A 24,884-nucleotide genomic window follows, 5' to 3' on the forward strand; every position below is an offset into this window, starting at 1 on the left:
GTTGCCTCTTAAAACTATGCATGATGAGTCAGTATTTAATACATTTAGAACAGATGTGTAGATTTGATAGTGTATTCACTGAATTAAAATAATAGAATGGTATTGATAGCAGTGTTATGAATACTGCTATCTGTACTGTACCAGCATACCTTCAGATATATTATTATTAACCAGCCCAAACGGAACATAGATGATTTTAATCTGGAGAGGAACTGGAGATAAAAATGGCAATGTAATGTGGAAATTCTAAACCGTTTTAGCATTTATTTTCTAATGTAAAAAGCACTTCAGGTAGTTTGTCTGTTTAGTTGGTGTTACATTCTGATCATGGATCAGTTATGCTGTACGGATGTTTAGTTATTAATAGTTACCAGTGTGTAAACTGAAGTTGTTGTTTGCTTTGCTTCTCCCTAGATCTGACAGAATTTGTAGAGCAACAGCTGTTTGGAGATGACTTGTCGTCTCCACTGACTCGATCTGGGATCCACAAGGTTTCAGTGTCCTGGAACGGGTAAACACCCTCATACCTACCAGTGACGTCATTACGTGCGCGTCCCGCGTCTCTGACGCATTCACGTTGCCTAGAGACGCATTCACGTCATTGCCCTGGGGTCCCACGGACGCATCGCCTCCATTGGAGTCCACGTTAAAATAATTTACCACGTCGCGAAAAAAAAAATATTTTAAAAAGTCCACAGACACATTATTCATGGGTGAAGGCATGCTACTTAACCCTACTTTAACACAAATGAAATCCGCGTAGAAAGTCTTAAAACAGACGATAGAACTAACAACAGTGCGTTCTATCGTCCACCGACGCCATTCTGTGTGCCCGTAGATGGTCACAGAATTCAATGGGTGCCTGAGTTTTAGCGTAGCACCGGGCCGCTCTCTTACTATAGTGGCACAGCATGTTAGGTGATACACCAAAAGGGGTTCCCCCACAGAACGTGTGCAACTGACGGCGCAGAAACGTGACGTCTCTACACTGGCAAAACAACAGCGTCGCGGTCAGGGTCCCCGCGGAATGAACGTGTCGCAAACAGCATTTCGTTTCATTAATATCCTCGCCAGAAACTGCCTGCCGTCTGTCTGTCTCTTTCTGCATGCAGCGGAGCCACCGCACTCTGCACTGCAGCAGCATGAACGTGCTCTCTCTGTCACTCTGATGTGATGCTGCTACGTTTAGCTACATGCTAAAGCTACTGCCGTGGCTGCTCTTCTGAGGCACAGTCAGTGAGGCTGGCAGAGGGTCATAAACTCATTAAGTCATAAAAAGACGTCTGATTTTCAAAGCGGAGAAACTAATTATCTGTGATTTACAACAGCCGTTCTCCGGAGCGCTCCACTTTCTCATAGTATTACGTCGAGTGGTCTCTCCATACACAGAAGTATACTCAAATGTTTTACTTAAGTAAAAGTATCTTCTACTGCAAGTTAAAGTCCGGAATTCAAAATGTACTTGAGTAAAAGTATAGGCTACACTTTAGGACTAAAAGTAAAAGTACTCATTATGCACAATTATTCTGTATCACATGTTACCAAATAATATCCTTTGAAAATAGCCATGGCTGAAGTGGTTATGTAGGCTATACTTTTCAAAGTAACTAGTAAAGTTTTCAAATAATTGTAGTGGAATAAGTACAATATTTGCCTCTGAGATGTAGTGGAGTAGAAGTAAAAGTAATGAAAATTGGAAATACTCCAGTAAAGTAAAAGTACCTTAAATTGTACTTATAAGTTACCTTTTTATTACCCCAAGAAAAGAAAAAAAAAAAAGACCATTATTGCACCAAAGTAATCAACAAGCTAAAACTATACTATCAAAAATGTCCAAACATTAGCCTAATTGTAAAATAATATAAGATAGAGGCAAATATAAATAGCCGATCTAAAAGCTCACAATGCAAAAAATAAATAAAATGGGGACCCAAATTGGGGACCCATAATCTTTTTCTGGGACTCATTCGAATGACCACCTGTGGGTCCCGGGACCCATTACTTTGAAAACCTATTAACATCACTGACCTACTGTATATAGACCAGTATGACATTGCTCTCTGCTGAACCAGCTTGATAAAACACTTGAGGGCTTAAGTGTTGATGAGTATTCAGCCGCCACTGTGGAGACTTGTGCCTTAGGTTTGGCCAAGCACTCATAAACACATTTTGTGTTTCTGTCAGCGGTGGCACTGTGCAGCTCGGGCCTTTGTGTGTGTGTGTGTGTTTATAGAAAGACAGAAATCTCGGGGACTGCCCCATGGTTCGAACTACCAGTTAAAGACAACCTTGGTGAATACATTACAGTCCACATGACTGACTGCACCAGCTGTTAAAAGTCTGAATCTTTGTCTTTTCTATTTGTTTCTTCCCAGTGAACCAGAAGCTGAAGATCTTCCAGTATCAGCCTCCCAGAAACTTGAGACCTCTGTCTGCTCTTCAGAGCCCAGTGCCACAGACTCCCACTGTAAGAGGCTACACACAAATTCACACACCTTTCATTTTATAACATAAAAAAAACATTTGTTGGGGGTGAAGTTGTAAACGGCAATTATTTCATGATTCATCACTATATCGATTATTCAATTAATATTTTGCATCAGTTAGTTCTGACAGATCTAGCTGTTCCCTACTAACAGTTAAAGGGGAATACCACTCATTTTCAACTTTCAACTACAGTATGTTGTTTATATACCTTAGAGCTGTTGTGTAGGAATATGAAAAAGGTCCTCCCATTCTGTGTTGGCTAAAACTAGAGAATTGATTGTTTGGGTCATGTGTTCAGTGAAATACGGAAGGTGTGCTCTTTGCCCCTGCCCTCTAGGCTGACTCATTCACTAGAGTGGGGAATCTCACTTCCAGTTGAAACAGTATGACTTGTAAAGAGTTTTTAGAGAGCATTTTCAGCCAATTGATTGTGCAATTATATATAAATTATTACAAGTCACTGTTCATTAATAATTCAATTGTGATATAATTACAATGGTGTACTCGAGGCAACCCTGTGCCTATTACATCCACTGCACGCAGTGCCAGTATGACACATAATAGCACTCCCTCTCGTTTATTGCTTAAAGGAGTAGTTCACCCCCAAAATGACTTTTTTTCTATTGATTACTCATGCCATGGAGAGTAGAGTTCAGTTCAATCATATTTTTTGGTTTATAAAATTTGATTCGAGTAAATTTCCCCCCATTGATTCCGGATGGGGACCATTTTAGGCCTGGGGCGGTATGGACATTTTGTTACCGCGATTACCGTCTTCCCATTTACCGCCGGTACTGCGGTAATTACCGCACCCCCGTATCTATTAATTAAGGTTCGGCGATAAGCCAAAATATTGCAATCATCTTCCCAAAAGTCGCCTCTCCACAGTGGAGAGGCGACACTGCCTGACTGCCCGAGTTATACTTCTCCGTACAGCACAGCGGGTCTGGCTTTCAAAGGAGCAGATCTACAAGCTCACAACACATCGCATCCGCGACGCGTTCTGAGCTTTTAGATCTGCACTGTCGGGTTACCATAGTAACGTAGGCTAGCTACTTGGGCTTTTCAGACACAAACAGCTGTGTGAACAAACCAGACGAGGAAGGGTAGTCAGATCGTGTACAGTGATTCTGTAAACTCACGTCACGTCTCAACTCTCAAATCGCAGTGATTGAGTGCTGCTATATACAGGTTTTAGTTACAAGACTTGACAGAAAAGGTTATAAAATCGCTGACGTGCGACGCGGTGGAAAAAGTAAAATAGTTTCATTTTCGGTTTTAGTCCACGCGGCCCGCGCTCCGCCAGTAATCTGTATGAATAAAAAAAGATATGCCACAACACAGTATTAACATCCTTGTGTCGAGTGGATTACAGAGGAAGTTTATGCTGCTCCGTCATAGAGTTGTGCTCCGTACTCTCCTGCCCTGTGCACTCTGTGCAGGTCTGTGTCGTATGTGACGTATGTGGCTTCCAACGTGTGGTACACGGCCCAGAGCAGAGCGGCATGGAGCGCATGCGGTCCTCGCTTCTCCCCCGTTTTAAAACTCGCTTGTTTTCCAAAAAAAAATAGACCTTTTTTTTTACCGCGGTAAGCACAATGACACCGCGGTAGACCTCGGTATACCGCGGTACGGCGGTTACCGCCTCCAACCCTAGACCATTTATCACATTTTTGTCTTAGGAATGCAACAAAAAACTAAAAATATTATTGAACTCTAGTCTCCATGGCATGACTAATCAATAGAAAACAAGTCATTTTGGGGGTGAACTACTCCTTTAATGATTGTATTTGATGAATGAATTCATTGTAATGTTCAAGCGTTTCACCTGTAGAACACACAGTGTTGTAACCTGCTGACTGTGTTTCCAGCCGTAGTGACTGTGAACGACAGCGAGGAGCTCTCTAGCCCTGCCTCTGAGGACGAGGACGTCGAGGAGGAGGAGTCTGATGGTACTGAAGAGGAGGAAGATGAAGAAGAGGAAGACGAAGAAGAGGAGGAAGAGGAGGAGGAGGAGGAGGAGGAGGAGGAGGACTCTGGCAGTGAGGTGGAGATCATAGACGAGGTGCCTCCTCTTAAGCCACACCCACTCCCTGCTCTCTTCCTGGACCAGAGGCACACCCACTACGTATCGGAGCAGGAGGCTGCCGTGTTGTCTTTGGTTCCACCTGAAACAGATCTGAAGGTAACGGTCGTGTTTTATTTAACATCTCAGATAAACACAGCACAGACTTTAGTTTTTAATGTGGTCACCAAAACTGCACTAACATGCTAAACTAACATGCTAATTACAGTTCTCTTTTTCTGCCTGAATAGAAAAGTGCTCTTTTTTTCGTTGATAAGCAAAATAAGGACGTTTTTTACACGCACACACACACACACAAATTGTACCTGAACTGAACATATTAGTTAAAGCAAGGTTCAAACTGAACTTTGCGTCTCTACTAATCACTGACTGTGATTGCTGTTATTTTGTCACATGTTCAGGGGTTAAAGTTCTCAGTCCTGGGGACTGATTTCAGTCTTGAGGATTCCATAGGGTCTGTTTCTGAGATCAGTGCAGATCTGCAAAAACATGAATAAATAAAATAAGGGGGAGGTGTAGCGATGGCCACGGCGTGAATGACAAAGTTGTCAAAGTCTAGTGATCTCCAAACTAAAAAGCAGTTATAATTTCAAGATATGAGTATTTGAATTGGCCAGACAAGCAATAGAAGACAACAGAACTTCAGAAGATATTTCTATAAAATAAAGCATAGATTGGCACACATACATTCAGTGAAAGCAGTTCAGAACTTCAGGAGAAAAACAAAATAATATAATAAAAAAAAAAAAAAAAAAATATATATATATATGTGTGTGTGTGTGTGTGTGTGTGCTGCACATGCCATGTTTCAAGAAATCACATATTGGGACATGGTCTGAAAATAATTTCAGTCTTGTGATTCTTTTTGGCTTTAACCCCAGCATGTTTATGTGTCTTAAATCAACAGGTTTATTTGTGTGTCACAGGTTGGGAATGATTGGAAAACACACTTTTCTTTTCATCATTTACTGTGTACCAATTTTCACCTTTCTGCATTTCCCCCTTCTTTCAGATTGTAGATGAAGAGATGGAAGGAGAGGTGGTGGTGGTGAGACTGGGGACAGACGGAAGTATAGATGGAGATGACGTGGCGGAGGATGGGACCTCTTACATGAACCTCCAACCCTCCACAACTCTCCTGGTTCCCCTGGAGCTAGTGGAGGAGGGCCTGGCGGAAGCAGACCACCTTGGTGACACCCAGCTGCACCAACCCAGAGACACAGAGGTCAGCAGCAGCAGTTTCTCCCTGCAGTTGGATGTGGATTCAGAGGCTGATACTCTACCTATGGAGAATGACCTGGAACCCTCCACCCAGCCCCCTGCAGAGGAAGCTGACCCTGGATCTGTGACCCAGTCAGAGGCCATTCCACTTGGCGCAGACGACCACGACGCTCCCCTTTCTGAAGACGTTCCCCTGTCAGAAGACGCTGCCCCGTTGGAAGAAGCTCCCGTTTCCGAAGGCGTTCCCTTGTCGGAAGACGCTGCCCTGTCGGAAGATGCTCCCATTTCAGAAGACGCTCCCGTTTCTGAAGACGCCCCCCCTTCAGAAGACGTTCCCGAGACTGAGGACGTTCCCCTGTCCGAAGATGCTCCAGTTTCTGAAGACACCCCCCCTTCAGAAGACGTTCCCGAGACTGAGGACGTTCCCCTGTCCGAAGATGCTCCCGTTTCTGAAGACACCCCCCCTTCAGAAGACGTTCCCGAGACTGAGGACGTTCCCCTGTCCGAAGATGCTCCCGTTTCTGAAGACACCTCCCCTTCAGAAGACGTTCCCGAGACTGAGGACGTTCCCCTGTCCGAAGATGCTCCCGTTTCTGAAGACACCTCCCCTTCAGAAGACGTTCCCGAGACTGAGGACGTTCCCCTGTCCGAAGATGCTCCCGTTTCTGAAGACGCTCCCCCGTCGGAAGACGTTCCCTCGGCGGAAGACGTTCCCCCGTCGGAAGACGCTCTCCTGTCGGAAGACACTCCCGTTTCCGATGACGCTCCCCTGGCCGAAGACGCTCCCCCGTCGGAAGATGTTCCTTCGGAGATGGACAGCTTGGATCTAATAGAGATAGCAGGATGGACCAAGACGGAGGAAAACAAGGCTCAGTCAGAAGATGATCCTTCGGAGATGGACAGCTTGGACAGAGTAGAAATAGTGGGATGGACTGAGTCGGTCTTGTGTGGCTCTAGTGGTCCAGAACCCCAAACTGACCATATGAATGAGTGTTCTGAGATCAGCCCAGACACAGTGGAGGAACAGAAATATGAACCTTTGATGATGGTTGTGGAAGAACCTGAAACTGCTTCAGACTTTGGATCGACCCAAGTGGAAGAACCCATGCCAGAGCAGTCCATCAAAGAATCTGTAGAAATTAACAACACAGCACCAGAGGAGAACAAAGAAGATGAGGATAAAACATCATCAGAACCCACAACTGACCTCAATCATCCAGTTTCTGCTCCTGAAGAGAATGGACCAGTTGAAACTGACCACGAGGTCATAGCGGACGCTGTGGAAGACAATATGGAGTTGGTTGAGGAGCTACAGGAGGAGAGCAACAAGACATGCAGGACAGAAGATATAGAGCATAAACAAGAGCCCGAGTCAGACCAGGATACATTTGAAGAGAAGGTAATTAAGTCCACCCCTAAGAGGGGGAGGAAGACCCTCTTAACACCCACACGTAGGTCTTCAAGGAGCAGAAATATACCCACGGTGACCTCCAAATCTCTTCAACCTGCACAGACTGACTCTTCTAAGGCAGCAGCGGCTGTCGCTGTGGAAGATCACAATCTGGTCCACATAGTTGAAGATCAACAGCCAGACCACGAGGTCATAGCTGAGGCTGTGGAAGAGAATACGGAGGTGCTGTCCACATCTAAGAGGGGGAGGCCGAGGAAGGCCCTCTCAACACCCACACGGAGGACTACAAAAAGCGATCAACCTGCACAGACTGACTCTTCTAAGGCAGCAGCGGCTGTCGCTGTCGAAGATCACAATCTGGTCCACATAGTTGAAGATCAACAGCCAGACCACGAGGTCATAGCCGAGGCTGTGGAAGAGAATACGGAGGTGTTGTCCACATCTAAGAGGGGGAGGCCGAGGAAGGCCCTCTCAACACCCACACGGAGGACTACAAAAAGCAGAAAGACGGTGACCTTCATTTCGCCTGTCCATGAGGACGACGGGGGGCAAGAGGAGGGTCTGGACACAGACTCGGTGGTTCCTGCCTCACCTGGTCGTGCAACTAGAAGAGGCAGGCCGAGCCAGGAACCCAAACACCCTGCTGCTAGTCCATCTCGACGCAGCGCCCGCAACATCCAGCCAGAAGAGGAGGAGAAGGAGGAGGAGGAGACGGCAGTCAACAGCAGTCTCCCAGGGAGCTCTGTTCCCACCTCCACCCCAGCCAAACGTAGGGCCTCCACCCCAGCCAAACGAAGGGCTTCCCAGAGGGTTCCAACAAGGAAGACTCGCAGTAATTCTGAGGACATGTCATTGTTTGAAGAAGAGGAACAGGTGGAGGAGAACATGGACAATAAATCCGATGCCCAGGTCAACTCTGAGGTTCAGACTCCGGCTAAACGTCAGGCAACAAGCACCCAGACCCGCAAGTCTGTTAAGAAGACGCCTGCCAAGGTCCAGGAGGACCAGGCGTTTATTCCTCCTGTTAACACCCCCAGGATAACCACCAGGATCAGAACACCAGAGACCCCCCAGTTTACAGAGAACCTCAACCTTAATCCTCAGGTATCCAATATGCAAAAAACAAAGATTTTCATATAATTTTGTTGTCATGAAACTTCTGACTGTCAAACTGTTAGCATAGTGACTGTCAGAAGCCAGTCACAATGAATTCTTTAAAGAATTGGCTAAAACGTGTACAACCGCAAATTGACTAATCTTAAGCACACGTTAGACACACATATTATTCAAATCCATGGACGTCACCCGACACGTCGATTACATAACCGAAAGAAAATAAAATGTTTCCTTTTTTTTTTTTTTTTTTTTTTTTTCGTTTTTGAATTAAAGGGGAAAAAATAGTGTAAAAATAGTGTATGTGTATGGGACGACGAGCTAGACGCAAGGTTGACGCGGAAGCCCCTATTTTCGAGTGGATCGCCACGTGTGGACAGAGATTATTTTCGGATTCTAGGACACCTGTGGGCGTCTTTTGAATGCTCCCGTGCGCGGATCGGAGCGACGCAGAATATTCGGCGATGTCAATGAGTTCATACCTAATGAAACTATAAAACACAAGATCCTTTTTATAGTTCAAAGTTAAATAATCTAATTTGTGAAATTGTCACACACTTTGATGTTTGATAGATGACTTGTCCTGTTTACTTCTTCTGACACCCAGGTGCAATTGGTTCCTCTGTCGCCTTCACGGACCAGGAGGAAATTGTCTGGAGCAACACCCATTAAAAATCTGCCAGAGTCCGACAGTGACGTCCCACCAATCACAAAGTCGCGTCGACAAACCAAGAGCCAAGTGTGGAACCTGCCCTTATTGGACGCTCCTCTGGAGGTGGATTCTGAGACACCCGTGGCCGACGCCCTTATCAAGAGGCTGAGAGATGAGCAGCAGAAACATCAAGGTAAAGCCTATCGAGAACAACTCAATTTAGTTTGTGGACATTTACCATAAGATTGAGATAAGTGTGCAGTTAGTTGTTGTTTGTTATTACTTAAGTCTGTGGGTTTTATAAATATCGAACTGATAAAAAGTAAGAACAAGAGCTTGTGAATAAATAACTTCATTGGATTTGGAACAATGGTATTTTTTTCTGAAAAGTAACACAGTTCAAGGTTCCCATGGTCATGAAATTCCTGGAAATATTTTTAAATTAGAAAAATATTTTTCCAGTACTGGAAAAGTTTTGGAATTCATCAAGGGTCCTGGAAGGTCCTGGAAAAAATAGCTATGCATTGTCTTTGGTTATTGATTTTGTTAATATCTCTGAAATGACAAATTAAACATGGGCCAAATTGTCAAATATTAGAGGCAGAAATTGTGAAAATAGCCAATCTACATGCTCACAACGCCTCGCAATGCGAGGCGTTGTGAGCATGTAGATCTGCTATTTTCACGATAGAACAGTGTTATACAAAATTCCTCAAATATGCTCGTCAGGGTGCCGGGTCCCCAGGGTGCTGGGTCCCCAGTTAAAACATATTTATTTCGGGGGTCACGGCCTGAAAAGGTTGAGAACCACTGGCATACACTGCCTGTCTTTGGGCATTGCGCATAGGAGTAAGCAACTTGTTATTGAGCTGAATTATTGTTATATAGTCCTGGAAATTGGGTTAAATATTCTGGAAAAGTTTTGGAAATGAATTGGTAAAAATGTGTAGGAACCTTGAACTCAATTTAGTTTGTGGACATTTAGCTAGATAAGTGTGCAGTTAGTTGTTGTTTATTAGTTAAGTCTGTGGGTTTTATAAATATCGAACTGATGAAAAGTAATAACAAGAGCTTGTGAATAAATAATAACTTCATTGGAACAATGGTATTTCTTTCTGAAAAGTAACTGTTAGACATACAAGGTTTCCACCCGACAGCAACGATAAAGTATGTTTTCAAGCATTTGCATGTGTCTGTGTATGTACAGTGGTAGGGTGTGAAGTATTTTCATTTAAATACTGTTTTTTTCCAGTTGAAGGAGAGGTCATGGTGGAGATGGTTGGGGGCGCGTCCAGTAAGAAAAGGATGAGGGCTTCAGCCATTCGGGCTCCTTCTCCTCCACCCGATTCCACGGAGACCAGTCTGGCTCCAGAACAGGACCATGACTCCATGTCGCCTTCTAGAAGGTCCACCAGAGGTCTGCTGACGTTCATTCAGTCCAGTGTTCATTTTGACTGCATATTTTGATTTAGTTTTGTGAATAACATTTCATCTAGAATTCTAGATATTATTATATTCATATTGTAGTCATCTGAAAATGTTTTAGTCTACTAAATATCATAAAATATTTTAGTCGACTAAATCTACAGTTGATTTTGTCTTCAACAAATTATTTTGGCGGGCCTTGATGTCGTCGTAATGGCTGATTTCACAATTGGTTGCGCTCTGAAAAGAGCCGATCTACAAGCTCACAAGGTGATCATGAAGCGTTGGTGAGCTTGTAGATCTGCTATTTTCTCCACTAGTCCCTCCCTGACATTTTAGTCTAGCTTTTATTTGTTGACGATATTGTCAATATATTTAGTCATCATAACTTAGTTTTTATTTAGTTTTTCGCCAGTGAAAAAGGTAGTCGACAAACCTTTTTTGTCATGGTTTTACTCGATGAAATGAACACTAATTCAGTCATTCAATTATCATGCCATGTAGTAGTAGGGTTATAATGGTATGTGTTGTCTGTGGGCATTTTGTCAGGTCGCAAGTCAGCGCTTCCTGTAGAGATGGTGTCTCTGCCTCCTGCTACTCGAAGGAAAAGAACAGCTGTCTCCATCGCTCCTCAGGTAATTGTTTGGTTTTGTGTGCGTGTGTTTTTTGTTTTTGTTCATTCTTTCTTTTTTTCCCCAGTAAACTAGATGCTTCCACGGGTCTGACAGCTAACCACGCTCCATTTAGAGCTCCTGTCAGTGTGTTTACATCCATGTTAATGAAGTGATTATTGGGAATAATCAGTCAGGTTATGGCAATAATGGATTGAAGCATTTTCATTAGTGTGACATTCACAGCAATAGGGTTTACATGTTCCAGTTTAAAAGTCTCACTTGTAAATAGTAAATAGTAACCTATGGCTGCACACCTTAACCACATGAACTCTAGTGTTCCTATTCTAGGATGAACATTCTTGCTGACATACTGTATGCATTTCCTCACTGCTCTTTGACTAATAAGCCATTAAAATGTTGTTTTGCTATGGCTTGGACAAAGGAGATAAAAGGAAAACTGTGCCTGGTAATAGAGTCAAAATGATTTCTGCCTCTACATAATGTGGCACAGTTTTGACTATTTTGCGGTCTAATCAGAACTCTTATCTTTTAATGTATTTGTATTTTAAATTTCTGCATATGATTTCTGAATAATTCTTATGTTCCAAAGTACCCGTGGTGCTAGAACCCCGCCATCCTTTTTGTAGTCGGGACTCGGGACGGTGGAGCTACCGGTGGTGTTGCCAAAAAGACTACACAAATGGATGCTACTCGTCGCGGTATTAATGATTAATAGTATTAAACTGAGTTTGTGTTTTTTTTTTCAGGATGAAGATATTTCAGAAGACGTGGAGAAACCAGCAGCCACTAAAACCAAAGCGACTAACAAAAGAACTGCCAAGTAAGACTCTTTATACCGGTAGTCTGATCGATACAGATATTGAGAACCATCAAGATGATGAATACCAGTTCCACATTATTTATTCTGTATTTGTAATTATGTGGAAGTAAACTTTTGCATCTGTAACATATTTGTGGCATACTTCATTGTGTACATGTCATTATTTTTATTATATTAGTGTGTTTACCAGATAGGCAAATTGAACCGTATATCAGAAATATGTGCCTGGCTCTAGCACCTGAATAGCTATTTACACCCATTAAAAGTAATATTTTAGTGCAAGACAGTTTGAAACAACAAGGGTGGTGGTAATGTTGAGATAGAATTGATTACCAGGAATAATGTAATAAAATAAATTCTGGCTTGGTGTCAGGCTAATTAAAAGAATAAAAATAAAAAACAGTCTACCGAAATGGGAAAATCATCTGAGTTCAGTATTCATTAGCTTGTGATTGGTCAGGGCAGGGGTGTTGAATTGTTATAATTCCCTTTGTTTAGTCTTTTGTATAAATAATCATTTAGCTCATTTCCATGTGGAGTTATTTGATCATATCCACGTGGAGATTATTTGACCACTTAACAGGTAGGGATAGAAAAAAGTCTAAAGTTAGGGATAGAAAAAAGTCTAAAGTTTACTTGACAATAATCTGTACGCAACATTACACAATGTGCTCACAACCAATCTCGCTAGTTATTTCGTTGTATCATCATGGCTGCTTGGCTCTACTTAAAGCCCAATATTAGGAGTGCCAAGTAGGACATCTACTGGTTGACAGCGGTAATTAAGTTATTGCCAGACCCATAAAATGGGTAGGCCTACATAAGCAAATGTTGGTCTGTCCGGGTTTTCTATATAAAGGGTATATATGATGATGACATGATGATGACATGCCTACAAAAGGCATGATGTCATAAATGATGATGACAGACAGGGGGTCTGGCACAACCAGGTTGACCTGGTCTAGTTTAATGGAGACTGCAAACAAAGTGAAGGATATAAAATTCAATTGAATTATGTGCATCCCACTATTCATGATGTCAATATGCATTCATGAATCGGTTGGAAAATCTCTCCAGAGTCCACACCATGTCAACCCTAGCCAGATCCATTGTACACATCAGATGTAAACCACAGACTTTTTCTGTTTAAATCAGCTGCTGTGCCTATCAAACAAATGGTATGCCACTCTGCCTCCTTGGAAACCGGGCCTACAATTATTCACAGAGCCTATTGGGAGCACTTTCAGACTCTATAATGAAATGGACGTGTCAGGCTATAGAAATGCATTTTTTTTTCTCCAGGAACTGGTACACCCGAACAAATGAAATGGGGAAACATTGCGGTTTTGTCAAAATTGTCTAGTTCACAATTTGTTGGAGCAACTTTAGATGGGTGTGTGGATGGATAATTTTATTTTGTCATTGTATTAATCCAATACAGAAGAAGTGAAAGTGCATCGAGATGTAGGTAGCAGCATGGGTACTAATAAATATGTAGTGTAAGTGTAATGTTATTTATTATATCACTTAATGGGAGAAATTCCTGACTTTTTCCTTTGAACATTTTGTGTTTCCAGGTCCAAAGCATCTCTAAAAGAACTGACCATAGAAGATTTGGCCTTAATCTCCCCTCCAACCTCCCCCACCCTCCAACCTGAACCACAAGCTCAGAGGAAGGCCAACACGGGCTTGGACAAGCGAAGCAAGCGTATTCTAGACAAGGCTTTTCACAGACCTGTTACTCGGAGGATGAAGCTCTGAGATGGAAACGGACATTTCTTAGAATCATGCAAGCACCCAAATGTGGGTTAGAACATCCCTTGAGGTTTTATTCCTTCATATTGTATTTTGTTTCTCCTTTCTTTTTTTTCAATTGCGTCTTTAAAACTAAAGAAACAGATGAAAAAAAGAAGGGAAAATAAAACAGGTTTTTGCCGCCTGCTGTTTTTTTCTATTTAAGAAAAGAAGCAGGTTGAGATGTTATTGATAAATATGTGTAAATAGTTTTTATTGATTTGTTCCAAATAAAGTTAAGTAATTAATAAATCAAGAAGTTGAGAATTTATTCACTTTGAGTGTTCTGAAATCATTGCCCTAACTGGTCCAGTGTCTAGCAGATAATCGGGGCATTTAATGACCCTCCCGACAATCAGGCTGCCTGCGTCTGAAACGGGGTCGATTATCGGGCATAAATGTGATCTAGTGTGAGGGTTCACAGATCCAATCTGAGTGGCTCGCAGGACGATCAGGGCCATCCCGACTCTTTACAAAAATGTTTGATATTTTTCTGGATCACTACTGGTCTGGAAAAGCAGCGGGGGACCGAGAGAAAATACAGCCGCTGACGGATGCAAGAAAAGGGGACTGTTGGTGGTGAGAGCCACTGTTCTGAGTCCATACCATAGTATCTGAGCAACAGATGACTCATACGACTAAGTTATTCTAAAACCGTTTTTAGAATACCGTACGCAAAAATATATGCCTTTAATAAATAGTTATATGTTGTCTGTTATAAATGGTACACGTTGTGATGTCATGGTGTGATTTACAATACAAACCCCAAAATCAATCCTCCAGTTCTAGGCAACACAGAAGGGGGGGGGGGGGACTTTTTATTTATTTATTTCCATAACTCCTCTAAGGTATATAAATGACATAGTTCAATATTGAAAATGGGTGGTTTCCCCTTTAATTATAATGTGTTGACTGGCCTATAAAGTCTCAACATGTGCAACTGCTGTTTCCAGCATTTCCAGTGTCTGCTGTATAATTGATGACAGACTGTCAGTTAAAAGTGAAAGCAGCTGTCCTGTATCAGGTAACCAGCCTGCAGTCTCCAGTTACTCTACCTGGCTGGACTATAAATGTAGTATAATTCTATAAGTTCAAATACCCGGGTGTGTTTAATGCGTCCTTGTCTCACATGTGGACAAACCTTATGAGTGAAATGAAGAGGCTGCACCTCATTTTATGGAAAATGTTATTAAAATCATTTAATCTCTCAATGAACAAATAAAACACACTGCAGTTTTGCTCGACAGCAACTATATCTAAAATATATGGATGAGAGGCAAGTTCAAATGTTTTTATTACGAAATTCAATATACATTAATAATGTATGTAGGCCTACCATGTAGTGCCCATATATCTCCTCCTAGTGGCCATCCTGTAATTTAGGTTTGCGTGCACAATGAAGACTAAAACAGCAGATATGCAGGCCAAGGATTGTGTTAAAGTAGCTGTCAGAGTTCGACCATTCAACAAGGTCAGTGTCTGTTGGGTATATATTTTTAATTAACCTATTTCATCGTTTGTGAATTAGTAAACACTTTTACTCTGGAGAGTCGAGACATCCAATTCCTTCATCATTGTGTCAGTTACCAAGGCTATATGACTCTAGCCTGATTGTGTTTATTTACTTCACTTATAATTTCTGAATGAATACATTTTCAGTGTTGTGATTGTAATATGGGCAACAAAGTGTTAGTTTGATGGTTAGATTAGATCTGTCTTCTACAGAAGACAATCCAACAATTAGGCTATAACCATCAATATCGATCCAACCCAATGTAATATGGCCTATGTATTAAAAAATTGAAAATGGCAGCAAGCATGTTTAATTAAAATAAAATAAAGAATGGATAACTGAAATTAACATAGCCTACCTGCATTCTACAATGGCATCACCATTGGCACAAGTATTTCCTAGATTTAAAGGTGCGAAAGTAATATATTTTTTGAAAGATTGTTAAAAGGTTAAAGCCCTATATTCTAAGATTAATCATTGCTATAGTGTTTGTTTACAGGTGTCTTTATGTGAAGTTCTCTCTTCTGATTAAATTTGTACTATAGGCTAAATTCCTGGCCCAAAGTTGTATTTTATTTTTACTAAATAGTTGGAGAGATGCTACTGATCAATTAATGAGGGAACATAGAGCTATTTACATCTCAAAATATCACTTACACCCCTTTTGGTGCTCAGAGTTGTCACCTTTGTAACAAAAAATAAAATGCAGAATTTATTGCCAAAGGGCTAGCATTTGTGCAGTCAAAAAAAGATGAATGAATATGTTTTGCTTCTTCAATGCACTCAAACAAGCAATATATTTTGACTTCTTTAGGCAAACGAATAAAGTTATTCAGGGCACACCAACAGTAAACATATCATAAATTATTTATTGCATTATCTTAACCACAAACAGTTTTTCCCAGTTATGCTTACATGTGTTGATGTGTACTGTGACTACCTGCAGGGACCTAAATCAGCCCCCACAGAGAGATAATAAGCTATAGAATCATCCTGCTAAAATCACAGGGACAGATTAAGATACATGGAGACCCCATGAAGGCCAATTATCTTTTAGGGGGCCCCATGCGCTACACAAAACAGAGAGTTGGGTGGGCACGCATACTGCACGAGTTAAAGCAAGTGTGGGGCAAGAAAGCACCTAGACATTTAATTATACAGGATGTAGGCCAGTGTCTAATTGACAGTATTTACATAATATTTATTTGCATTTAAAAAATAATAATCTTAAAAATACATATCACTCATTAGTCCTGTCAGTCAGACGGCTATATGGGGGCCTTGCTGAGGGGCCCCAGATATTTTATACATTTTGTTAGTATTTTATCTACATGTTATTACATTGTCGAACAGCCGTATGTATGGCCCATGGCCGAGGGTAGTCAAAGGCCCAGGTCTTTCCATTAGGCAAGGTTAGGCGGCTGCCTGGGACCTCAACAGTCAGCACCTCGCATTCAACGCGTTGTGAGCTTGTAGATCAGCTACAACCAAATGTAAAATCACCCATTACCATGCCGCTAAAATAGATTTTTGTCGACAAAATCAACTGTAGATTTAGACGACTAGAATCACATATTTAGTCGACTAAAACTAGAGACTAGAACACTTTAAATTACACACTAAAAACGGCTGGGTTGAAAATAACCCGATCTGGGTTGTATTATAACCCACCCCTGGGTAACTATTGGACCTACCCAACAGTAGTAAATCTTACACAGCAAAATGGGTAGGTGCTTTCTACCCAGCACCGTAGTAAGATATTCTACCACATCTGGGTAGAATTATTTACTCACTCTGGGTCAACCACTATTATTTAGTATATATTTTATCCACATTTGGGAAGTATATTTTACTCATTGTAAATGACCATGCTAATTTTATTTAACATTAACATAAGATAAGATTTGTTTCAGGGTTTTTTTCTCAGATAATTTGTTCCAAGTATAGCAATATCAACATAAAGGTACATAATTGTAAATTATGCAACAATGTTGAAAAGCTATAATCAGAGAAGTTTAAAGTTGATCAACATACTAACCTCAAATTTATCTGAGTTCTTCTCTTTCAGAACAGCAGGGGGAGGGAGCTCAAGTATAAGCTAGCAGCCTAGCAGTTACGGTTAGGGTTTTGGCTCAAAAACTGACAAATGAAATTCTGACATATGACAGTCAGCTTGCCAAGGCAGACACATGGATATGATACATTTAGCATTTTTAGCTACCAAAAGCTTAGAAAATATCCCTGAAAACCTAGAGAAATGCTTTTCCCAGCATGCTTTGCATACCAGGTGACCAGCTTAAGTTTAAAACTACCCATACTGAGTAAAACAATTTTACTCAGCAGCTGGGTAATGTATGAGCTGTACAAAACAACCCATTATACATACAAACACCATTATAATAACCCATAATGGGTAAACCATTTTTTACTCAGATTTTGGGTAGATGAATCTACCCAGCAGTTTTTAGTGTGTAGGCTACTAAAATATGACTAAAACAAAATTACATTTTAATCAATAGACACTAAACTAAAGCAAAATGTGCTGTCAATATTTGAACTGTGTGCAAATGTGCACCCTCCAATCCCTGAAGAAGGCCTTTCCAGGTGAAAACAGTGGTGTCAATAAATATGGCTAAGAGTGTTATGCATTTTCTTTACTTTTAAAATATTCGCTTTAAAAATTCAAAGATTTACACATTAAATTACATTTTGGCCCCCATCTGAAAATGTTTGTCTAAAACTTTAGTTTCTAAAAAAATTTAGAAAGCGGCGCAAGTACAGAGACAGCTCAGGTCCAGTTGACTAAACCTAGAGCAGGGGTCTTCAACAGGGGGTCCGGGACCCTTAGGGGTCTTCAGAGCTACAGGGGGGCCAAATCGCTTTTCACACTATAAGCACTCGAATCCTAGCATCAATATTCTGGGGGGAAACATTCACTGAAAATAGCAGATGTACAAGCTCACAGTATCCTTTTTGGCAAAGAGATGTGTTATAGAGGGATTTAAGAGGTTAAGGGTTTAAGTGGTTAAATGTTTGAAAATACCAATTAACAAAAACTCGTTAATTGACACGACACTGATGATAGATAGATTGGCGTGCCCGGCGTCGACCCAGTCAGATAGGCAGTTGTCCAGAACCACCGATCAGGATATAGTAGGCCTATATATATATACAGTATTTGCATATTGTCTGTAAGAAGAGGCGTTTATTTCTCCATGCAGAGAGAGAGGGATGCAGGAAGTCGCTGCATCGTCTCCATGTCATCCACATCCATCACCATCCAGGACCCCCGGAACACCCACATCAGACGCTCCTTCTGCTTCGACTTCGCCTACTGGTCTCATAGCGGCTTCACACGAGACCGCAGTGGCCTCTTCTTGCCTGAGGAGCCAGGGGGGCGCTATGCTGATCAGGTGAACTTTAGGATATCCCAAGTAGTCGGGGGCCTTAGGGAGATAGAATGGTTATTTTGTGCTAATCAGTCTAAAAGTGCCAACTTTTGCGCAGATGTAGCCCAGGGCATGCTCTAATGATTTAGCTAGGGCGCCCGAGTCAGCGACCTTCGGGGTCGCCACAGCGGCCAAATCAAGTTGTGCTCCGAGCATCGACTTTCTATACAGGAGGAAAATATCCAGAAAAACACTTTTTTTCTGGTTATTTAAGTAGGATTTGAGGGGTCTAACTAAGGGTTTGTCATGATGCTGAATCTATTGCAAGCATTTGTTTTGCACAAAAAACATTCCGTGGGCTACAAATGGCAACAGAAAACAATGGTTTAGTCATGAAAAGTGATGATTCATCACTTTCATCAGTTTTGTGGGCGTTTTCTGGGGCCATTTGTAGCCCAAGGAATGTTTTTTGTGCAAAACAAATGCTTGCAATGGATTCAGCATCATGACAAACCCCTAGTTAGACCCCCTACTTAAATACCCAGAAAAAAAGTGTTTTTCTGGGTATTTTCCTCCTGTATAGAAAGTCGATGGGAGCCCAACTTGATTTGTCAGCTGTGGCGACCCCGAATGTCGCCGACTCGGGCGCCCTAGTTAAATCATTAGAGCAAGCCCTGGGCTACATTTGTGCAAAATTTGGCGCTTTTAGACTGATTAGCACGAAAAAGCGGCCTCAGACTAATATGGGAATTCCAATATACACTCTAAAAAATAAAAGGTTCTTCAGTGGTTCTTCAGTGGTTCTTTTGCGTTATCATAGGGGAACCCTTTTTGTTGCTATATAGCATCAATATAGGTGCTATATAGCACCAATATAGGTGCTATATAGCACCAGTATTTAAAGGTGCTATATAGCACCAGTGTTTAAAGGTGCTATATAGCACCAGTATTTAAAGGTGCTATATAGCACCAGTATTTAAAGGTGCTATATAGCACCAGTATTTAAAGGTGCTATATAGCACCAATATGTAAAGGTGCTATATAGCACCAATATTAAAGGTGCTATATAGCACCAATATGTAAAGGTGCTATATAGCACCAATATTAAAGGTGCTATATAGCACCAATATGTAAAGGTGCTATATAGCACCAATAGTAAAGGTGCTATATAGAACCAATATTAAAGGTGCTATAGCACCAATATTAAAGGTGCTATATAGCACCTCAGGGTTCTTCAGTGGTTCTTTGGGATGGTTGAGGTGCTATTTAGCGCCTTGTTGTGCGATCTACAAGCTCAATTCACACCACAATGTGTTGTAGGAAAAAAAGGGTTTTTCGGGGTATTTTCCTCCTGTATAGAAAGTCGATGGGAGCCCAACTTGATTTGTCAGCTGTGGCGACCCCGAATGTCGCCGACTCGGGCGCCCTAGTTAAATCATTAGAGCAAGCCCTGGGCTACATCTGTGCAAAATTTGGCGCTTTTAGACTGATTAGCACGAAAAAACCCTAAGGCCTCAGACTAAAGTCAGTGGTTCTCGAACTCAAACTTTAATTTCAAAGACCCCCATAGCCATAACTTTGAGAGTAAACATTTAGCCAACTGTACCCCTACTGTCCATTTAGTTCCATTTGTACACTCTCTGAGTTACAAGTCTGTAAGTGACAAGGGTCCATTTGGAACCCCCTCAACGAACCCTGAGGGTGCCTGGACCCCCCTTTTGAGAACCACTGTCCTTAATGGTTAAATAAATACAGTACAGTCTTTGTTTCTGAATTTAGACTGAATAAATGTGGAATGAAATAGAAGTAGTTGCCTTAACTTGCCTAATAGCCTTCAGGTAGAATGTATAGATACATAATGTAGATCACTGATGGAGATAAACAATCACAGCACCAGCTTCAAATCATCCACCCTGCAGGCGTGCCCTATCCTGGTTCCCAAGACATGTTATTATGGATTCCACCAATGCTCTGGGGTAGACCCGCCTTACCAGTGTCTGCTCAAAAGGGTTCAAAATGTACCCAGGGCTGAAGTGGTTAAGTAAGCAATTTACCACGAGAGGGAGTGGGTTATTGGCTGATTTACCACTGTTTCAGGGTTGTGGCACGAGGCGAAGACCCAGATGTAAACTTTGTGTGAAGAACTGTACCTGACATGAGAAGTTGATTAAAATAGATTAAAGAAAATCATCCAGCTCAATATGCATTACAGTAGTTAAAGGGGAAACCCACCCATTTTCAATATTGAACTATCTCATTAATATACCTTAGAGGAGTTGTGTGGAAATAAAAAGAAAAGTTCCCCTCGTTCTGTGTTGCCTAGTACTGGAGGATTGATTATGGGGTTTGTATTGTAACTAGAAATTCGCGGCCGCTGTGCGGCCGCTCAATTTCTAGGCCTGCTCAATTTCTAGGCCTGCTCTATATTTGATCAACATAAGGGGTTTAGGTTTTAAGTCAGATTAATCATGAACAAAAAGGCACACTTGGTTGGACACCAATAACTCAGGAAACAGGAACAATTGTGTAAGGTGTCCAGTGTAGTCAACGTGTGCATTTCCAAATCCTCATCTACTATTATTCATTATTAATATCTATCTCTCTATATTTCTATCTATCTCCCTCTGTCTCTATTGATAGATGCATGTACTGTATCTATCTATCTGTGCCTCTCTATAGCGTATTAATTATTAGTATTACTATCTCACAACCTAATCAGAATGGGGTCGTGTGTATGTATGTCTGTATGTCTGTATGTCCCAATGTCTTGCATCTGCAACTCCACGTTCAGCAGTTGTTCAATTGTCTCAAAAACATAATACAAAAATCAACAACGCATGTTCCTTGCTGACCATCAACTTTTTTTTTTTTTTTTTTCCTTTTTTTTTTTTTTTTTAAACTTTTTTTTAAAAATATGAGCGCCCGTTAGGGCGCGATTTCTAGATGTGAGCGGCCGCACAGCGGCCGCGAACTTCTAGTTGTTATGATTTGTAGGATCTCTCTCTCTCTCTCTCTCTCTCTCTCTCTCTCTGTGTGTGTGTGTGTGTGTGTGTGTGTGTGTGTGTGTGTGTGTGTGTGTGTGTGTGTGTGTGTGTGTGTGTGTGTGTGTGTGACAGACACAGCCCTCCCTCTCTGTTGTAAATGTAATTCGATACACTGCCCTGCTCCTCTCCCCTTCTCTCTCTCTCTCTCTCTCTCTCTCTCTCTCTCTCTCTCAGTGCCTGAGCTGGCTTAGGCTGGCTTCATCAAACATGTCCGTTGACTGCCCTGTGCCCTGTGTGCTTGAAGTGGGCGTGGCCTCTTAGCCAGTTGTATAAGTAGATTCACACCGAGATGACATCACATCGGTGTGATTTACATTATATTAATAACATAGTTCAATATTGAAAATGGGTGGTTTTCCCCTTTAAATTCCCTGTAGATACAAAATATTTGCCAATACAGGTGGTTCTGATCCAAACTCTGATGTATAAATAGCAAACTAATATAATTTAAAGGACCAGGTCACCTCTGGGACAACCAGATCTTATTTTATTGTTGTGTGGGACACGATCAACACAATCCTGAATTATTTTTTGTGTTCAATCTGTGTTTTTAGATATGTTAGTATTTCAGCATGCTACAACTGGTCATATGATGCATTTTGCATCATATGACCAGTTGTAGCATGCTGAAATCGGCTGAAATACTAAAATATCTAAAAACACAGATTGAACACAAAAAATAACTCACGATTGTGTTGATCGTGTCCCACACAACAATAAAATAGAGATCTGGTTGTCCCAGAGGTGACCTGGTCCTTTAATTTCTGTCTTCAGGGCAGCGTGTTCCAGGACCTGGGAGAAGGAATCCTCCAGAATGTACTGCAGGTACACAATCAGAGGACAAATATTTTTTAGTTAACATTTATCTGTTGTCTTTGTTGTCTGAGACTATATTTTGTACCCTGTCTGTCTGTCTGTCTGTCTGTCTGTCCGTCCGTCCATGTGTGTGTCCGTTCCATCTGTCTGTGAACAGCTAATCTCCGTCCGTTCGCAGTGAAACTGTGCACACACACACTGGATGCCAGAACAGAATCTCTGCCCCAAACCTTTCATATCTGCCTGGTATAGCGCCAATAAGAAGGCCGATTTGTGCAAAACACATTTTTAGACAGTACTCCTACAGATTTAGTCCAAATATGACGCAAATCTGTACACTGTATCTCTATAGTCATTACACAAAATTATTTTTCATATTCCTTTCTGATTGGCTACGATTGGCTTCCAAGTTTGCAGGAGTGCTTTGGTTTGAACAAAATATTTCAAATCATGAACGCAGCGTCCGATTGTGGTGGAACACGCAAGCACATTTGCAGTTGCACTACATTGAAAATGAAGTTGATGTATGCCCCTATTTGAGATGTGTGGGGTCTATTGTATTGTAATGTCATATGTAATGTCGTACAGTCATATACTGTACTCAACTGTAGTGAAATATATTGTAACATATTGTAGTGTATTGTAGTGAGTGTAATGTGTTTCATTATAGCATATACTGTAGTAGTGTATTGAACTATTTGTAATATAGCCTATTTATTCTGCATTGTACGGCTGCAGGGTTACAATGCCACTCTGCTGGCGTATGGGCAGACAGGTTCAGGGAAGAGTTACTCCATGGTGGGTTATGGTCCTAATAAAGGTCTGGTCCCGACGCTGTGCCAACGACTGTTTCAGGACATCAAGACAAACCTGGACACCAGGCAGTGTCAGGTAGCGTGCGTATGTGCGGGCGCGCACGCGTGTGTGTGCATGCATGCATGCTTGTGTGTGTGCGTGCGTGCATGCGTGTTGCTTACAATAAGCCATTGTGTCTTTACTGTGGAAGCCAGTTTCTAAAGGTTGCTTATTTCTGTAACACCTTTGCACATGCTGCTTTCAAACGTTCCCATTCAAATAATGAATAATATAAAATGAGATGAAATGTCTAATGTTTAACCTCAATCTGTTCTTCTCTCAGGTGTTTTTCAGTATGTTGGAAATCTACAACGAGCAGGTAAATAAATAGATGTGTTTTCAATGTTCATGTCCTTTAAATTACATTTAGACGTTCTTGTTCAAACTCTCTCTTCTCTTGCTGTCCTCTATCTAGATAGTTGACATCTCTCATTCTTTCGCTCCTGTTTAAGTCAGACTATCAGCTGCTGTGTGGTCAAACTGCATACATTATCAGAGCACGCTTACTTTAATGATCTTGGATCAATGGAACTAACATAGCATACTTTTAAGTTCATATTTATCTTCATCACAACATTTACTTTTTTCATATGAATGTTATAGTATAATAAAAATCGTAATATTCTCCCAATTATTTGGGGACCCACTTGCAAATAGCCTCATGGCTTGTCACCGGGCCCAAGTTTGGGGAAAGTGACTAATATGCTGACTCCACTGTCTCCCACACACACACACACACACACACACACACACACACACACACACACACACACACACACACACACACACACACACACACACACTCCCTTGCTTCCAGGTGATTGACCTGCTGTCTCGAGGGTCTCGCCCTTTAGGGGGTCTGAGAGTGAGAGAGGAGCAGCAGAGAGGCTTTTATGTTGAGGGTCTGAGAACCGTCCCGTGTGACTCTGCAACACAGGTAGATGGAATGGGTAGATAGAGGGATGGATACTGTAGATCCATTATACAGTAGTACTATTACTGTGGTTTTCAACCTTTTTCATATCATATTCATATTATTATTCTGCATTTGAGCCACGGACCACCATTTGATAATATTTAGCCTCTCAGATCCAAAAGTTAGAATATTTTGTTGTCGTTGGATACGATTTTGTCCACATTTCCATGCTGTATTGATGTGGTACCATAGGAGAGATATTAACAGGCAAAACGTTGATCAAAACAACCATTCTCTAATTGTGTAGACTTCTTGTAAATTAAGTAATGCAGATGTTTAACAATAATTGAACTCTTGGGAGCGTCCATTACGGGTCCATTTGGTTTCATTTTACGTTCTCAAGAATTAAAGATCTACAGTATAAGGGTCCATTTGGTTACTACATCATTTAGCTGGAACCCCTTCAAGGACCACTGGTTGAAAAACACTGTACTAGTAGGTAATGGATACCATTGTGATAATTACCCTTAATGTTTCCAGATAGAACAGTTAATGGAACAAGGCACCAGGACTCGAACCACTGCAGCAACGCACATGAACGCCAACAGCAGCCGCTCTCACATGCTCATAATTCTGCAGCTGAAACAGGTGAGCTGTTCTGTTAGTTTCCAGCTCTCATGATGGTGATTCTGTTATCCACACTTCTC

The 24,884-nt window shown here is 41.5% G+C and overlaps 2 protein-coding genes across 3 annotated transcripts in view; both read left to right on the forward strand.

Moving 5' to 3' along the window:
- Nucleotides 1–13,785, forward strand: part of ahctf1 (AT hook containing transcription factor 1) — a 40,088-nt gene extending 26,303 nt beyond the window's left edge. For both annotated transcript variants that reach the window (XM_080729758.1, XM_080729757.1), the window contains exons 31-39: nucleotides 415–511; nucleotides 2,376–2,467; nucleotides 4,359–4,672; nucleotides 5,586–8,309; nucleotides 8,926–9,163; nucleotides 10,223–10,387; nucleotides 10,945–11,030; nucleotides 11,777–11,850; nucleotides 13,428–13,785. In XM_080729758.1, coding sequence (XP_080585884.1) covers nucleotides 415–511; nucleotides 2,376–2,467; nucleotides 4,359–4,672; nucleotides 5,586–8,309; nucleotides 8,926–9,163; nucleotides 10,223–10,387; nucleotides 10,945–11,030; nucleotides 11,777–11,850; nucleotides 13,428–13,611 — 3,974 coding nt within the window. In that variant the 3' untranslated portion in view covers nucleotides 13,612–13,785. The remainder of the gene's footprint in view (nucleotides 1–414; nucleotides 512–2,375; nucleotides 2,468–4,358; nucleotides 4,673–5,585; nucleotides 8,310–8,925; nucleotides 9,164–10,222; nucleotides 10,388–10,944; nucleotides 11,031–11,776; nucleotides 11,851–13,427) is intronic.
- A 1,276-nt stretch (nucleotides 13,786–15,061) lies between these two features.
- Nucleotides 15,062–24,884, forward strand: part of kif28 (kinesin family member 28) — a gene marked incomplete at both ends in the record, with an annotated part of 35,765 nt that continues 25,942 nt past the window's right edge. Inside the window, 7 exons of the mRNA XM_080730051.1 lie at nucleotides 15,062–15,115; nucleotides 18,379–18,570; nucleotides 22,365–22,415; nucleotides 23,145–23,297; nucleotides 23,545–23,580; nucleotides 24,079–24,198; nucleotides 24,718–24,825. Of these exons, the coding sequence (XP_080586177.1) occupies nucleotides 15,062–15,115; nucleotides 18,379–18,570; nucleotides 22,365–22,415; nucleotides 23,145–23,297; nucleotides 23,545–23,580; nucleotides 24,079–24,198; nucleotides 24,718–24,825 (714 nt within the window). The remainder of the gene's footprint in view (nucleotides 15,116–18,378; nucleotides 18,571–22,364; nucleotides 22,416–23,144; nucleotides 23,298–23,544; nucleotides 23,581–24,078; nucleotides 24,199–24,717; nucleotides 24,826–24,884) is intronic.

Source organism: Nannobrachium achirus (assembly GCF_963921795.1).
Source record: "Nannobrachium achirus genome assembly, chromosome: 7".
In the NCBI taxonomy this organism is placed as follows: Eukaryota; Metazoa; Chordata; class Actinopteri; order Myctophiformes; family Myctophidae; genus Nannobrachium; species Nannobrachium achirus.